Source organism: Danio rerio, chromosome 16 (genome assembly GCF_049306965.1).
Source record: "Danio rerio strain Tuebingen ecotype United States chromosome 16, GRCz12tu, whole genome shotgun sequence".
Classification (NCBI taxonomy): Eukaryota; Metazoa; Chordata; class Actinopteri; order Cypriniformes; family Danionidae; genus Danio; species Danio rerio.
In genome coordinates, this window is record NC_133191.1 from 40964693 (window position 1) to 40979224 (window position 14532).

Sequence of the window (14532 nt, forward strand, 5' to 3'; positions counted from 1 at the left end):
GATAAAAGCCACTCCTTCTGCTCCTATACAAGACTATAGGGTGACAGACAGTCAGAAACAGTGGATGAATCAGAAGTTGGGTTCAGCACAAGAATCAATGCAGAAAGTAAGGGAAGCATTAACACAAGAATTAGTAAGTGATAATACAAGATCTAATGTGAAGAAACTAAGGCTTAAAGTAGAAGACATTGATGGAGTAACAGAGGAAGACAAACAGGAAGAGGGGTCACTGAACGACACTAGAATTTCCCTATATGCTCTAATAGTGAAAAATAGTAGAGACAAATACCAGCCATGGTGCTTCACTGATATGCATGCTATTATGGAAATAATTACCACATGATACCAAAGGGGGAGACAATTGGCTTGCTAGAGTAATCTCGCTAACCCAAGGCCACAGATTAGGCTTTTTCAAGGTATACCACGGTTTGGAAAAGTCAAGGTTTTAAACACCGCCAAAAATTTTGGTAATATCGTTTCTCAGGTACGAGTAAGATCTTTTTATTTACATTTTTTTTTCATTTTTAGTACCTCCTGCAGAAAATATATCCAAAGATACTGTTTTAAATTTAAAATAAATTAGTGTTTTTGAAACTAATGAAGACAGCAAAGTCAATGATGCATTTAAATTACATAGCCTGACATGTTTACTGCTCCAAAATAGCATAAATCTTTTGTTTTTTTACCCAGACAAGGGGAATATATTTTGGGGCAGTGAGCACAATACTGTGAAACTGTGATATTTTTGTCCAAGGTTATCATACCGTCAGAATCTCATACTGGCCCATGCCCAGGCCCGGATTGGCTAATCGGGAGGACCGGGAGAATTCCCGGTGGGCCGGTCCGTTTTTTGGCCGCGAGGGCCGGTGTCCCTAGTTCCAGAATCTGTTGCTCTCAGCAGTCACACTTTTTAAAAATAATTTATTTATTTACTTGACCACAGCCTTCTTATTCATTATTTTACCGCAGCTCTGCTCTTTTTTTTATCTATTTCCTCGTAGCCTCGTGAGCAGGATGCAGCCTGCAGGTTAATGATCATATAACTAGATAAGTCACCGTTCACCGTACAGCTGTTGTGGTACAGTGGTTAGTACGATTAGATAATAACGCGGCCAACCTGGGTTCGGTCCTTGTCTGAGTAACAATTTTTTTTTTTTTCATTTTTATTGTTAAGACATAATACTGTAAGGGTTGTTGAACATTTGAAGTTCTAAAAGAGCTGTTTTCTCAAAAAAAGACGTGATAGTGTAATTAGAAACTGAATTGGAAATAACCTTATTTTAATATAGTCAGTGGTGAACTGAGGTGGGCCGGTATGAGGCTTGAAACTCCAGGGCTGAAAAAGAGTCCCACTCCGGCCCTGCCCATGCCTACCACAGATTGGCAGTGAGGGACTTAAGATATATATTGGGGCAAATAATTTCTAATGGGGAACTGAGACAAATTGAACAGCAAGCTGACACTAATAGATTTTCATCAAGCACTCCTTTTGGCAAACGTACCAACTGCTTGAGGAGCAGTGATTAGAAGAAAGTTTTCAGCACCAGCTGAGGCCATACGTAATATAAAATTTACCCCTAAGGCAAATGAAATACCGGCAGCTTATGTGATGTAGTGCAAACAGGAGTGGGAAGCCCAAACTGGGACACATCCTCTTGCTAACCCCATACATAAAGGGGTGTTTAGAGCAGTCATGGCTGAGAGTACGGAAAGCTGCGTCAAAGCAGCTCTTAAAGAAAAGCCAGATATACCAGGAAGTGCTCCTGCCACCTGGGAGAGACATTTGACACATCGTATGAACAGGGCTAAAGACAAAGCTGACGAGAGTCTGAAATCAAGGAAGAAAAAACTATTATTAAAATTATGAACAAAGCTAGATAGGATGTCAATGGTCAGAACTAAAAAAAGTCAACAATTGGTTCTGTCACTTAAGCCTGAACAACCCTACATGGCACCCGTGTACAACCCAATACCTTAATGCCAACATTAATTTAGAGGACAGAGTAGGGGAGACATGAGAGTTCAATGGGGTCCCAGGGCTGACAGGGGGCGGGAGCGTTGAGAGGGTTACTTCTTGTGTGGGTTACCCAACCATCAAGCATGTGACTGTCAAAGATGCTACACGTGCAATCAAGGGGAACACATTTCAACTAACTGTCCCCAAAGCCAGAACCAACAAGCCCACAGAGGGGGTATGCAAGGAGGCCGAGGCTTCATGGCATCACACACAGAGACAGAAGCAGGGCTAGGGAGGAGCCACTGCTATCGATGGATTTTAACGAACACCATCTGAACTTTTTGGTTGACACTCGGGCCACATACTCAATGTTGGTCACCAAAGTCGACCAGGACTTAATTTCACAAAAAAAAAAAAAAAAAAAAAAAACTGTGGAGGTGATGGTTTTCTCTGAGAAATGTGAATGTGAAAGACTGCCTTTAACTGAGTCTATATCAGTGTCTGTGGCTGGACAACAACTGAAACACAGATTTCTGTTATCAGACAGAGCCCTATGGACTTATCGGGCAGAGACTTGTGGATAAAAGTGGGTGCATCAATTCTGTGCTGTGCTGATGGTGTCATTGTAAGATTTCCCACAGGCCTCACCAAGAACTGTTCATTAAACACACCTGGCATGGAAGGACAGTGGCTACTGTCATCTGCATAAGAACCTGAGGAAGCTGACAAATACTGGAGCAAACTGTAACCAGATACCCCACAAGGAGAGGGCCAGCTCTCGCTCTATGCCTTATGGAAATCTTGGGTAACCCTTATTGCACCATACATGCCTTTCAGCGACCTAACACACATGACTTTATTCTATGACAGAAACCAAACTGGAAGACTATGATTGGCAAATTGGGTGAAAGGGAATTTGGGTTAAAAAAAAAAAAAAAGGAGTAGTAGGGGCAATTTACTTGGCTAAAGAACATAGATAGTAGTATATGATGGGTCCAGAAGCAGAACCACATGTCAAATTGACCATACATCCAGAGCACCAAGCTAAGGATTTAGGGCCAATGATAAAAGGATTGTCTAAATTGACAGATTAGGTTGCCACCAAATTACCAAACGTATTTTTTCCACCATCAGATAAAACATATCTAATTGATACGTCTACAGTAGATAGCATGATCATGAAACACGTATTGGTCACGAGGTGGCATGGAAAGGGACAGAACAGATCATGAGCTGACAGTACCAATGTTAAACCGTTTACCAAGCCAATTATGGTCCACGGGACCAACAGATGTGGATTTTTGTTCCTTGGCGTCAGACAATTGAATTGACTGAAAATAGGCTGATTGGACAGCCACACTATTCTTACAAGCCACAAGGTGAGACAGTCATTGCAGACACAATAGAAGAATTGATAACAGTAGGTGTGTTAGAGCCATCAAACTCACGACAGAATTTTACTCCAAATTTATCTGTAGAAAAACAAAATACAGGAAACTACAGGATGGCTCATGGAAAAAAAGGTTAACACTATAGTGCAGACAGCCACATTGCCAATGCCGAAATCCATACACTGCACTATAAGCATTGAGTCCAGAACATGAGTGGTTCACCTGTATAGATTTAGCTAATTCATTTTTCTGTTTACCACTGGCACCAAAATTGAGGGACATATTTTCATTTACCTTTAGGGGGCAGCAATACAGGTACACAAGGGTACCTCTAAGTTTCATATTGTCTCCAGGGTAGTTCAATCACACCCTGAGAGCTCTACTGAGCGATTGACCTTTGCCAGAGAGAGTGGTGTTGATCCAATATTTGGATGACAATTTACTAGCTGCAAAAACAGATGATACCAGTTTGAATGTGACTAAGCAGGAGTAATTATAAATATTTCAAAGTAAGTAAATCAAAATTACAATTGTGTAGGCCACAGGTCACATTGATGGGACGAGTAGTGTCTGGACTGAGCATGGGAATATCGCCAAACCACCGATCAGTTATTTTGAAGAACAAAAAATGATGACTATAAAAGATATGCTGTCATTTTTGGGCCTGGCTGGGTTCAGTAGACACCTCATACCACAATTCATTGATAGAACAACACCATTAAGACAACTAGTGTAGGAAAAGGGAGCTGGACAGTTGAATGCTACACTAGATTGGACAACAGAAACAGAGAAGCAGTTCAGCAGCCAGTGCAGTTGATTTGGCTAATCTTGATTATAGGCTTCCTTTCTATTAAGATGTGTCAGAAACAGAAAAGACAGTGGAAAAGTATTGTTTCAGTAAAAAAAGGGAAAAGATGGTTTTGATGCATCTTAGCTTTTTAATGCACAAGGCAGAACAATGCCAGCTTCCATCTACAAGATTTGCAGCAAAGTTAGAAAAGATAATTCAGAAAACAGCACATCTGATCATGGGACATGAAGTCAAAATATAGACATCACACTCAGAGATGGCATACGTAAATTCTTTTGCAGTAACAATGTAATCGCTAAGACAGAATAGATTGTTAAAAAGGTTGAGTGCACCAACAAACCTAATTTTCACACATGAAGGCATCAACATGGCTGACTATATGGTTGAGAGAGAGAGACACACAATTGCGAAGAGTTAATCTTGGGGGATAGTAAGCTGAGACCAGATTTAAGAGCAGTAGCATTGACAGGTGAGGTAGAAACTTGCAAACGGATGAGTATTGTTATAGGGATTCTGAAGTAGAATTGAAAGTAGTCTATGCAGTCGATAAGAAGACAGAGAAATACTTTGAGGTGGTAATAGCTGAGAAAATGGAGTCAGGACAGTTAGCACACATCTGAAATCAGTGGAGCAAGCATTAGGCCTAAAACATTTATTTGGGACTGTGTACCACCCACAATCTCAGGGAAAAGTTGAGAGACTTATTTAAAATTTGAAAACAAAAACCTGCGAAGACCAAATTAAATTAGGTAGGCCTTAGAATTGAATGTATGGATATTAAATCATCACTGAATAGAACAATGGGTTTTACTCCTTTTGCATTGTTGACAGGTCATCAGTATCCAGAACCAGGAGCAGCCTTGACGTGCACTGACAGTGCACCGCTGATGAACAAGCCATATTATGACAAATTAACAGCTTTACTCTCAGATTTTTCTGAACAGATTTTTGTGAAATGCCTGGAGGGGGCCTAAGAAAAAGTGGTCCCTACATCTGAATAGGTGTTGCTGAAGGTATTCAAGTGAAAGTGGGAGGAGCCAAGGTGGTTTGGTCTATAAAGAGTGACAGAGAACATCACACAGACTGAGGTTACAGGTTAAAGGTGATACATGATAGTAATGGAGTGTTTATGTTTTAAACAGATTCACCAAACTGGCAGCTGAGGAGTACAAATGGCGGCCATGAGTAAAATCAAGGCCGAGAGGGGGAGTGCGTAGCAAAGAACAACATAAACAAATGATTGACCCGCTGCCCTCATGCCAAGAGGGGACGTCTGACTAAATAGGGAGTGCAAGCATGTATTAGGGTAGGAGCTAAACACGCAGTAACCTCAATACATGGGAGCAACCTGATAGTAGTGCAGGCCTACGGATGACAACGAGGAAGTGTGCTATCACAAAAGAGGGACAAAGAACAGTGTTCTGTTTGATCACTAAAGAAATAGTCACTGATTTACCAACAGATGACAATTTGACCAGAACGTTTGAGGTTTTGATTTTCATGTTAATCAATGTCTTGATTCTAACCATAATGCTACAGTTTTTAATTTCATTGTTAAAAGTTTGGACCTTAGATCTCAATGATATAATGGTACTTTTGAATTTTTCATTGGAGCATATTTTTTACGGGTTTGGATTCCCTTTTTGATTGTAATCAAATTTCTAAAGTTTGAAAATTTTAATTTGAATTATATTGATAACTAATAATAACTGAATAATATAAATAAATAATCATACCTCTTATGATAAAGTGCAGAAGGTAGGAAAATGAAATTGTGAAATAATTGGAAGTTAATGGAAGTGTTTGGCAAAACAAGCCTGAATATAGTGGGCATAATTTTTATGATAAGAAATGATTAGAATGAAGCCATGGAGTAGAGAGACTCCACCACTCAAGAAGAGAACTAGGGGTGAACAGATTGTTGAGTGAATCCAACAGATAGGGAATTGAGTTAAAAGGGTTTATGGGCATTTTCTAATATAATGAAAGAGTACAATGTAAACAACAAGGTGTAAGCAACCATTTTGGAAAAATGGGTAAAGGATTGTATTCGGCAAATATTTGTAATAATGTTAATTGATTTTTATTTTTTTTCTTTACGTTTAGATTTTGGTTATCTGTGGTTGTGAGCTCCTTTAGAGGAGCTCAAAAGAGGGATTTTGTAATTTTGGAAATTTATTACTTATTAATTGTAGCTCTTTCATTTCTTTCTATGAATGTAGCTGTGTTATGCCAATGTATGTTATATAGTTGTGTCATGTTTATGTATGTAATTTAGCTGTGTCATGTTCATGTATGTACGTCAAGAGGGGCCAGGGTCTGTGGTGCCAAGGCCAGATAATACAGAACGTAAAGGACCACACCCAGCCAATTCCTAGAACACCAGTTGTTTACACATGTATATAAAAGTGGTTGGAAGGAAAGAGTTGTTGTTGAAGATGGCCTGAACATACGTGAGGGACACCTCCAACCCGGAGCTCTGTATCTATTGAATTATTCAATTGTATTCATTAAATGGCTAATACTTTTGCATTGAAGAAAACCTCTCCTGACTCTCATTGAACACGCAGGGAAATGGTTAATGACATCAAAAAACTCCAACAGGGCACACACCGAGTCTCTGTTACTGCGCTGTGTCGCCGCACCCTCAGCCGTTGGAACGACCCCTCGTTCCTGCAGGCCGGTGTGCCTCTGGGACAGGCGTCCAGTCATGTTGTTGTTTCGACAGATGCTTCCAGCACAATTTGGGGAGCCGTGTGTCGCGGGCATGCAGCTGCGGGCCTGTGGGTAGGTGCCCAGCTGCATTAGCACATCAATCGCCTAGAGCTGTTGGCAGTGTTCCTTGCTCTCCGGCGTTTTTCTCCGGCGCTGGGGCAGCAACACGTGCTGGTCAGGACGGACAGTACGGCGGCGGCAGCGTATTTCAACCGCATGGGGGGTATGCGCTCTCGCCGCATGTCTCAGCTCGCCCGCCGTCTGCTCCTCTGGAGTCACCCGCGGCTGAAGTCGCTGCGCGCCATTCACATCCCAGGTATGCTCAACCGTGCAGCCGATGTGCTCTCACGGCAGCAGATTCACTCTGGAGAATGGAGACTCCACCCCGAGTCTGTTCAGCTGATATGGGCGCGATTCGGGGAGGCCCAGATCGATCTGTTTGCTTCCCCCGAGAACGCTCATTGCCAGTTGTTTTATTCCCTGACCGAGGGCTCTCTCGGCACGGATGCACTGGCCCACAGCTGGCCTCGGGGCGTACGCAAGTATGCGTTTCCCCCAGTGAGCCTGATCGCGCAGTTAATGTGCAAGGTCAGGGAGGACGAGGAGCAGGTTTTGTTAGTTGCGCCCCTCTGGCCCAACCGAACCTGGATATCAGAGCTCTCCCTCCTCGCGACGGCCCTCCCTTGGCAGATCCCTTTGAGAGAGCCCCCTCCACGAGGCGCGCCTACGCCCTGAAGTGGAGTCTATTCACTGAGTGGTGTGTCTCTCGCAGAGAAGACCCCCGATCTTGCCAGATCAGTGTTGTGCTCTCTTTCCTTCAAGAGAAGCTGGACAGCAGGCTGTCGCCCTCCACTCTCAAGGTTTACGTTGCTGCCATCTCCGCTCACCATGACGTGGTGGCTGGCGGCACCATGGGAAAGCATAACCTCATCATCCGGTTCCTCAGAGGCGCTAGGCGAATTAATCCAACTCGCCCCCCTCTCACGCCCTCTTGGGATCTTGCCCTCGTTCTCACGAGCCTGCGATTTGATCCCTTCGAGCCACTCGATACAGTATCTTTAAGATTTCTGTCCCTGAAGACAGCTCTGCTGGTCGCGTTGGCCTCCATTAAGAGGGTCGGGGACCTGGAGGCATTTTCGGTCAGTGACTCGTGCCTGGAATTCGGGCCGGGATTTTCTCACGTTATTCTGAGACCCCGCCCGGGTTATGTGCCCAAAGTTCCTACCACTCCTTTTAGAGATCAGGTAGTAACCCTTCAAGCGCTGCCCCCGGAGGAGGCAGACCCAGCCCTGTCCTTACTTTGTCCAGTTCGCGCTCTGCGCATTAATGTGGACCGTACTCAGAACTTTAGATCTTCTGAGCAGCTCTTTGTCTGTTATGGCGGACGGCAGCAGGGAAGTGCCGTGTCTAAACAACGTTTATCCCACTGGATTGTGGAGGCCATTTCATGTGCTTATTTGAGCAGAGGCCAGCCGCGCCCCCCAGGGGTGCATGCGCACTCCACTCGGAGCGTTGCATCCTCTTGGGCGTGTGCGCGTGGCGCTTCTTTAACAGACATTTGTAGAGCTGCGGGCTGGGCGACACCCAACACATTTGCAAGATTTATAATCTGCGAGTGGAGCCGGTTTCCTCAAGGGTGTTAGGTAACTTTGGTGATTGAGGAAACAACTCGGTAGGTGTTGTACACGCTTGCGGTGCCTTTTTTCCCTAACACGGAGAGATGTGCACCCTCCTGTCTGTCAGTAAAGTTCCCCATTTGGTGAGCCCTGCAGATTCCTCCGAGGCCCCCAGCACTGACTCAGCGGAGGAATCACTTGCTGGCCCATTACGTAGTAGGTCTGCCCGCTGGTCAGCCCGCGTTTTGGGTATAGGTGCCTGCTGTGGCCGATCCCCGCTGGTGATCCCCATATGCTTTTTCCGCCACGGTTAAGTTCCCCCCCTGGGCGGACCCGTGCTTTCCCTATCTGCTAACCACCTTTTATGTGCACTCCCCCTTTCAGGGTTAGTCCATATGTATTCCATTTGTTCCCCCTATTGGGTGCGGATGGTCTCCGCAGCGTCCTCCCTACTGGGATGGCACGCTTCCCAACGTACTGTCGTATATTCCTAGAATTATCTAGACGCTAGCGACTCCCGAAAAAGATACCTATTCCGTAAAACTTCTTTTTGAAGTGGGATAAGTTAGGGCCAAGGGCACATTGGAGGACCACGCCTCTCATGATCTGGGTGCGTCACGCTTGCCTGACCGCTCTCTCATGGTGGGTGTTGGTAAGGTGCAGTCATTATGGCGCTTTCAATGGGCTCCCAATGCGTGGATTTTAACAATCAAATCCACTTATAGTGCTGGAGTTCCCCCCGAAGGGGAACGTTCGAGGTTACTAAAGTAACCCTTCGTTCCCCGAGGAGGGGAACGGAAGCACTATACTCCGTCGCCATAATGACTGTCCCTTAGCTGTTAAAAGTCTCTTCAGCTTAAAAAGGATAGCGTCTGCTGGCGCCAGGTGAGCTTATATACTCAGTTGATTGCTTATGCCGCTCACCTGCGCAGGCTTGCGCTGCCAATTCATTCTTAATTGGCCCGTTCAATACTCTTTCAGACGAGTAGCTTCTGAAACGAACCTCCCAATGCGTGGATTTTAACAATCAAATCCACTTATAGTGCTTCCGTTCCCCTCCTCGGGGAACGAAGGGTTACTTTAGTAACCTCGAACGTTACCTGCAAGCTCATCCAACTTATTCCCTAAGGACCGAACATTTCCCATGATCACAGAGGGGAGCAGGGTGCGAGTCACCTGTTGTATCCTTAAGCGTTGCCTAACGCCCCCTCGCTTACCTCGCTTCCTCATCTTGGCCTTCGGCTTTGTTTCCCGCGTTCCATCGGACACTTTCCGTACCACATTTGGTAAATAAATGTCTGAAATTGTCTCTACCCTTAAAGGGTTTAATTGCAACAGCGTGCTCCTGGTATACTGTATCCTTCCATGATTAACAACTCCGTGAGCATATTCACCAGCAAGCAGAAGATAAACCGGTACCCATAACAACGTGAGAAATAAAATCTCCATTGTAGATAGATTGCACACGAATATATTAAAATACTATCCCATAAACAATTAAAAAGAGAAGAGCGGACACATAGTCTAAATTGTTAAAAACAAAGTGTTAAAAAACAAAACACAAGCACTAGTCCCATGCCAAACTCTCACTGCTGGTCGCTGTGTGCGCATGCGCCCTTCCGTTGTATGTAAAGCTCCACATTAGTATCTTAAAACCAAAACCTAAAGTGCACATATGCCCGCCTCGGATATGTCACTTTCTAAATCTGCCGCATCTCCCGAGCACTCATCACGGGCCTGCCCGGCCGCGTGTGGCGCGCTTATTGCTGCAAAGGACCCACACCCCTTCTGTGTTGTCTGCTTGGGCCTCAAGCACGCTCAAGAGGCGTTGGAAACCCCGGAGAATTGCAGCCATTGTCTTAAATTACCGAAAAAGCTTCTGCGGGGTCGTATGAAAGTTGTAGCGACTCAATGTGTTGAATTTTCCGATTCGGATGGGGGACATGGTGACGACAGCGCGCAGCCAGGGGACTCCCGGGGCGCTATGTCTCTCGACTGGGCTGACCAGCCCAATCCTGCGTTCCCCAAAGAGGACATCTTCGCGGGTGTTCCGCCATTCGCTGATGAACCGGCCGGTTCTGGCGACGATGACGACGCGGGTCTTCTGGGTGTTTCAGAGGACGAGGAGGCCATCCCGCCCTCTGGCGCTCCCCAGATTCACACTCCCGCGACCGTACCCCAGTCCATCCTCCTAGATGTGTGTGAGCGAGCGGCCGCTCGCCTCAACATCGAATGGCCAGCTCCACAGAGTGCCACCGACCAGGAGAGGGACATTTATGATGGAAAGTTGCTGGGGCTTCCACCAGGCCCGAGGAAACAACTTTTTCCCGTCCTCCCAGCGTGTGCGAAGCACATGAAGCACTACTGGGGCGACCCGCTCAACCTTAAACAAGGTCTCGCGGGTCTGGAGGTAAAGGATATGGCATCGATCGGCATGGGTGACCCACCCGTTATCGAGCCATCAATCGCTCGACACCTCAGCCCCATTCAGGGCGGGCTACTCGCCCCCCCGAAACCGGTCCTGCCAAACAAAATGGACCGCTTTTCTGCCTCTGTTCACCAGGCTGCCTATAGGTCCTCAGCCGTAACTGTGAGGGCTCTTAATGTCTCCTCGCTCCTCTCCGCTTACCAGGCGGAGCTGTTGGATGACTTGGGACAGCAACTGGACAAGGGAACCCCTTCCCCATCACTGTGGAAGGAGATTCTCACAGTTAACGACCTCGTTCTCCGTAACGCACGTCAGACCGTCTAAGCCTGCGGGCGTTCCATGGCGCTTTCGGTGGTAGGAGAGCGGGCGCTCTGGTTGAATCTGTCGGGCCTCCCTGACAGTGAAAAGAGGCGGATTGCGGGCGCCCCGGTTGAGCCCGGACAGGCTCTCTTTGGCCCCGCTGTTGCATTAATGCAACAACGCTGCGACGACAAAAAGGAGGATGAAGCCTTCAAATTATGTCTTCCTAGGAAAGCGGCTCCACGCCAGGTGCCCCCAGCGCGCGCCCCTATTTCCCCTGCCACAGTGCGGAATTTCCATCAGGGCAAGGATAAACCTCGCACCAGACCCCCTCCGCGACAGGGCAACCATCCTTCCGCAAAACCTTGGGGAAGAACAACGCCCGCTGCCGCGGGAAAACCCCCTGCCCAAACCCCCTCGGATCCGAAACGCAAGCGGCCGGCCTGATGTTCAGCCAATGGGGGCGCCGAGTCTGTGTTCACGGGCCACAAGCCCTACAGACTATTTTCCTGCCCCAGAGCTTCTGTCCAAAAGACGGAGAATAGCTCAAAAGGAGGTCGTCCACCCCATGTGTTCAGTGGACGTTGTGTGTTCTCGCCCCAGGTTCAAGGGGTCTGTTGTGAGGAAAAGTGTTCAAGCAGTGTCACCACACCGTTCAAACTTTGTTCCCCTCACTCAAATAAAGGCTTCGGCACATGTGTTCCCAAACACAAAATACACCTCAAAACAAACGAATCAAATGAAATCGTTCCCAAAAGAACACATTTCTGTGAACCCCTGCATGTCACCCCTAGTTTGTCCACTTGCACCAGAAATGAACAAACCGGCCGAATTTGCGGTAAGCACTTCTCCGGTGTGTGTGGGGTCACTTGCGAATCAGGTAACAGCCTGGCAGTCTGTGTCAGCACCCGAATGGGTAATTCACACAATAACCAGGGGATACAGGCTTCAGTTTGCCAAAAGACCCCCGCGTTTCAACGGAGTTCTCTCTTCTCAAACAGAAGAGAGCTCTGCTCACATTCTGAAAGACGAAATCTCCTCTCTCCTGCAGAAGGGGGCGGTTCGAGTGGTACCCCCGCACCTGATCGGGCAGGGGTTTTACTCTCGTTATTTCCTAGTTCCAAAGAAAGACGGCTCTCTTCGTCCTATTTTGGATCTCAGAGTGTTGAACAAACATTTGAGGAAATACAGCTTCAGAATGTTAACACACGGTTCTCTCTTATGCTCAGTAAATCAGAACGATTGGTTCACATCGATCGATCTGAAAGATGCTTTCTTCCACATAAGCATCTATCCTCCGCACATGAAATTTCTCTGTTTCGCTTACCAGGGCGTTTGCTACGAGTTCACAGTTCTTCCGTTCGTCTTCCGTAGGACGTTCTGTCTGTGTGCGGAGGCAGGGTTTGCGCCGCTGAGAACAGCTGATCTCAAGATCCTGACATACATAGACGATTGGCTGATCATAGCCGATTCGCGAGAGAAAGTAATTCAAAATACTTTCCGTGTGCTCACTCACATCAAAGCACTCGGTTTCCGGGTGAATGTGAGCAAAAGCAGTTTCACTCCATCCCAAAATGTGACTTTTCTGGGACTGGAGCTGAATTCAATTACGATGCGCGCGCGCCTGTCGCAAGAGCGCATTCTCTCTCTTCTGAATTGTCTCTCACAATTCAGGGAAGGAGCAAGGGTACAGTATCGTACATGTCTCAGACTACAAGGTCTCATGGCCTCGGCTATTCATGTCCTGCCACTAGGCCTTTTGAGAATGAGGGCGTTCATGAAGTGGGTTTTATCTCTTCATCTCAGCCCGTTATGCGATCTCTCCCTGTATGTCACAGTCTCGCGCTCGTGCACAACAGCGCTGCGCCACTGGAGGAACGCAGAGTTTTATGCTCATGGGAGCCCCCTCGGGGCTGTCATGATGCGCAAAGTGGTAACGACAGATGCCTCGCTGACAGGGTGGGGTGCCACACAGGAGGGCAGGATAGTGAACGGCGTGTGGTCCCACACACTTCACTCAGCCCACATAAATTATTTGGAGCTTCCCACTGTGTGGAAAGCTCTAAAACATTTTCTGCCCCGCCTGCAGGGGCATCATGTGCTAGTGCGGTGCGACAACACTACAGCTGTAGCACATATCAACCGCCAAGGGGGGATGCGATCCTCCAAGCTCCACGCCTTAGCTCACCAGCTTTTAGTATGGAGCAGGCAACATTTTCTGTCGTTACGGGCGACCCATGTCCCAGGCGTTCTGAACAGGGGTGCAGACCTTTTGTCAAGGGGGAACCCACTCTACGGGGAGTGGCGTCTCCATCCTCAAATAGTGGGCCTGCTTTGGAAGAGATTCGGCCAGACAGACGTCGATCTCTTCGCCTCGCGCGAAAACGCCCATTGTCCTATGTTCTTCTCGCTACAGGACATGGATGCCCCCCTCGGCGTGGACGCACTGGCTCATCCATGGCCCAATGTGCTGCTCTATGCGTTCCCTCCTCTTTGCCTAATAACCCCAACCCTATTCAGGGTGAAGGAACAAGGCTTGAGACTGATCCTGATAGCACCGAGGTGGCCCAGGGCTCCATGGCTGGCAGAGATAATCCCTCTTCTACATGCACAGCCATGGCCCCTCCCATTACGTACGGACCTCCTGTCCCAAGCGAATGGGGAAATCTACCACCCTCGTCCAGACAGGGTGGCTCTCTGGGCTTGGCCCGTGAAAGGGCAAACCTAAATACACTGGGGCTTTCTCCACGTGTTATTGCAACTATTCAGAACGCTAGTGCCTCCTCCACACGGTCCCTTTATGACTGCAAGTGGCGCGTGTTTGAGGAATGGTGTGGGGAGCGCAGACTGATTTCATATCAGTGCTCAGTCGCTGATATTTTGGGCTTTCTGCAAGGCCTTATGGACTGTGGAAAATCATTTTCTACAATCAAGGTCTATCTAGCAGCCATCACTGCATGTCATGTAGGGTTTGATGGCAGCACGGCTGGGCAACACCCTCTTATTCGTAGATTTATGAAGGGTGCCCGTCGTTCCCTTCCAGTCACTAGAAGAGTTGTTCCTGAGTGGGACCTCTCCATGGTGCTGGATGCTTTGACTCACCATCCTTTTGAGACCCTAGAGGCTATTTCTCTGAAGCATCTGTCTTTCAAGACAGCTCTGCTGCTGGCCTTGGCTTCAGCTAAACGTGTCAGTGATCTACATGCACTCTCTGTTCACCCCTCGTGCATTAAATTCTCCCTCAGTGGAGAAAAAGTTTCTCTCAGGCCTAACCCGGCCTTTATGCCAAAATGCTTCCCTAATTTTTCTTGTGA

The 14532-nt window shown here is 47.2% G+C and overlaps 1 protein-coding gene across 1 annotated transcript; it reads left to right on the plus strand.

The window, feature by feature from the left end:
• Positions 1-6590: 6590 nt before the first annotated feature.
• On the plus strand, positions 6591-14010 carry LOC141378290 (uncharacterized). The gene is made up of 2 exons (XM_073926462.1): positions 6591-9248; positions 9598-14010. Exon 2 carries the CDS (start codon positions 11421-11423, stop codon positions 13944-13946), a length of 2526 nt encoding a protein of 841 aa, XP_073782563.1. The 5' UTR covers positions 6591-9248; positions 9598-11420; the 3' UTR covers positions 13947-14010.
• Positions 14011-14532: the final 522 nt, after the last annotated feature.

Excerpts from the sequence above, each read along its gene's own strand:
- LOC141378290 (XM_073926462.1), top strand. The coding sequence starts at position 11,421 with ATGAAGCCTTCAAATTATGTCTTCCTAGGAAAGCGGCTCCACGCCAGG.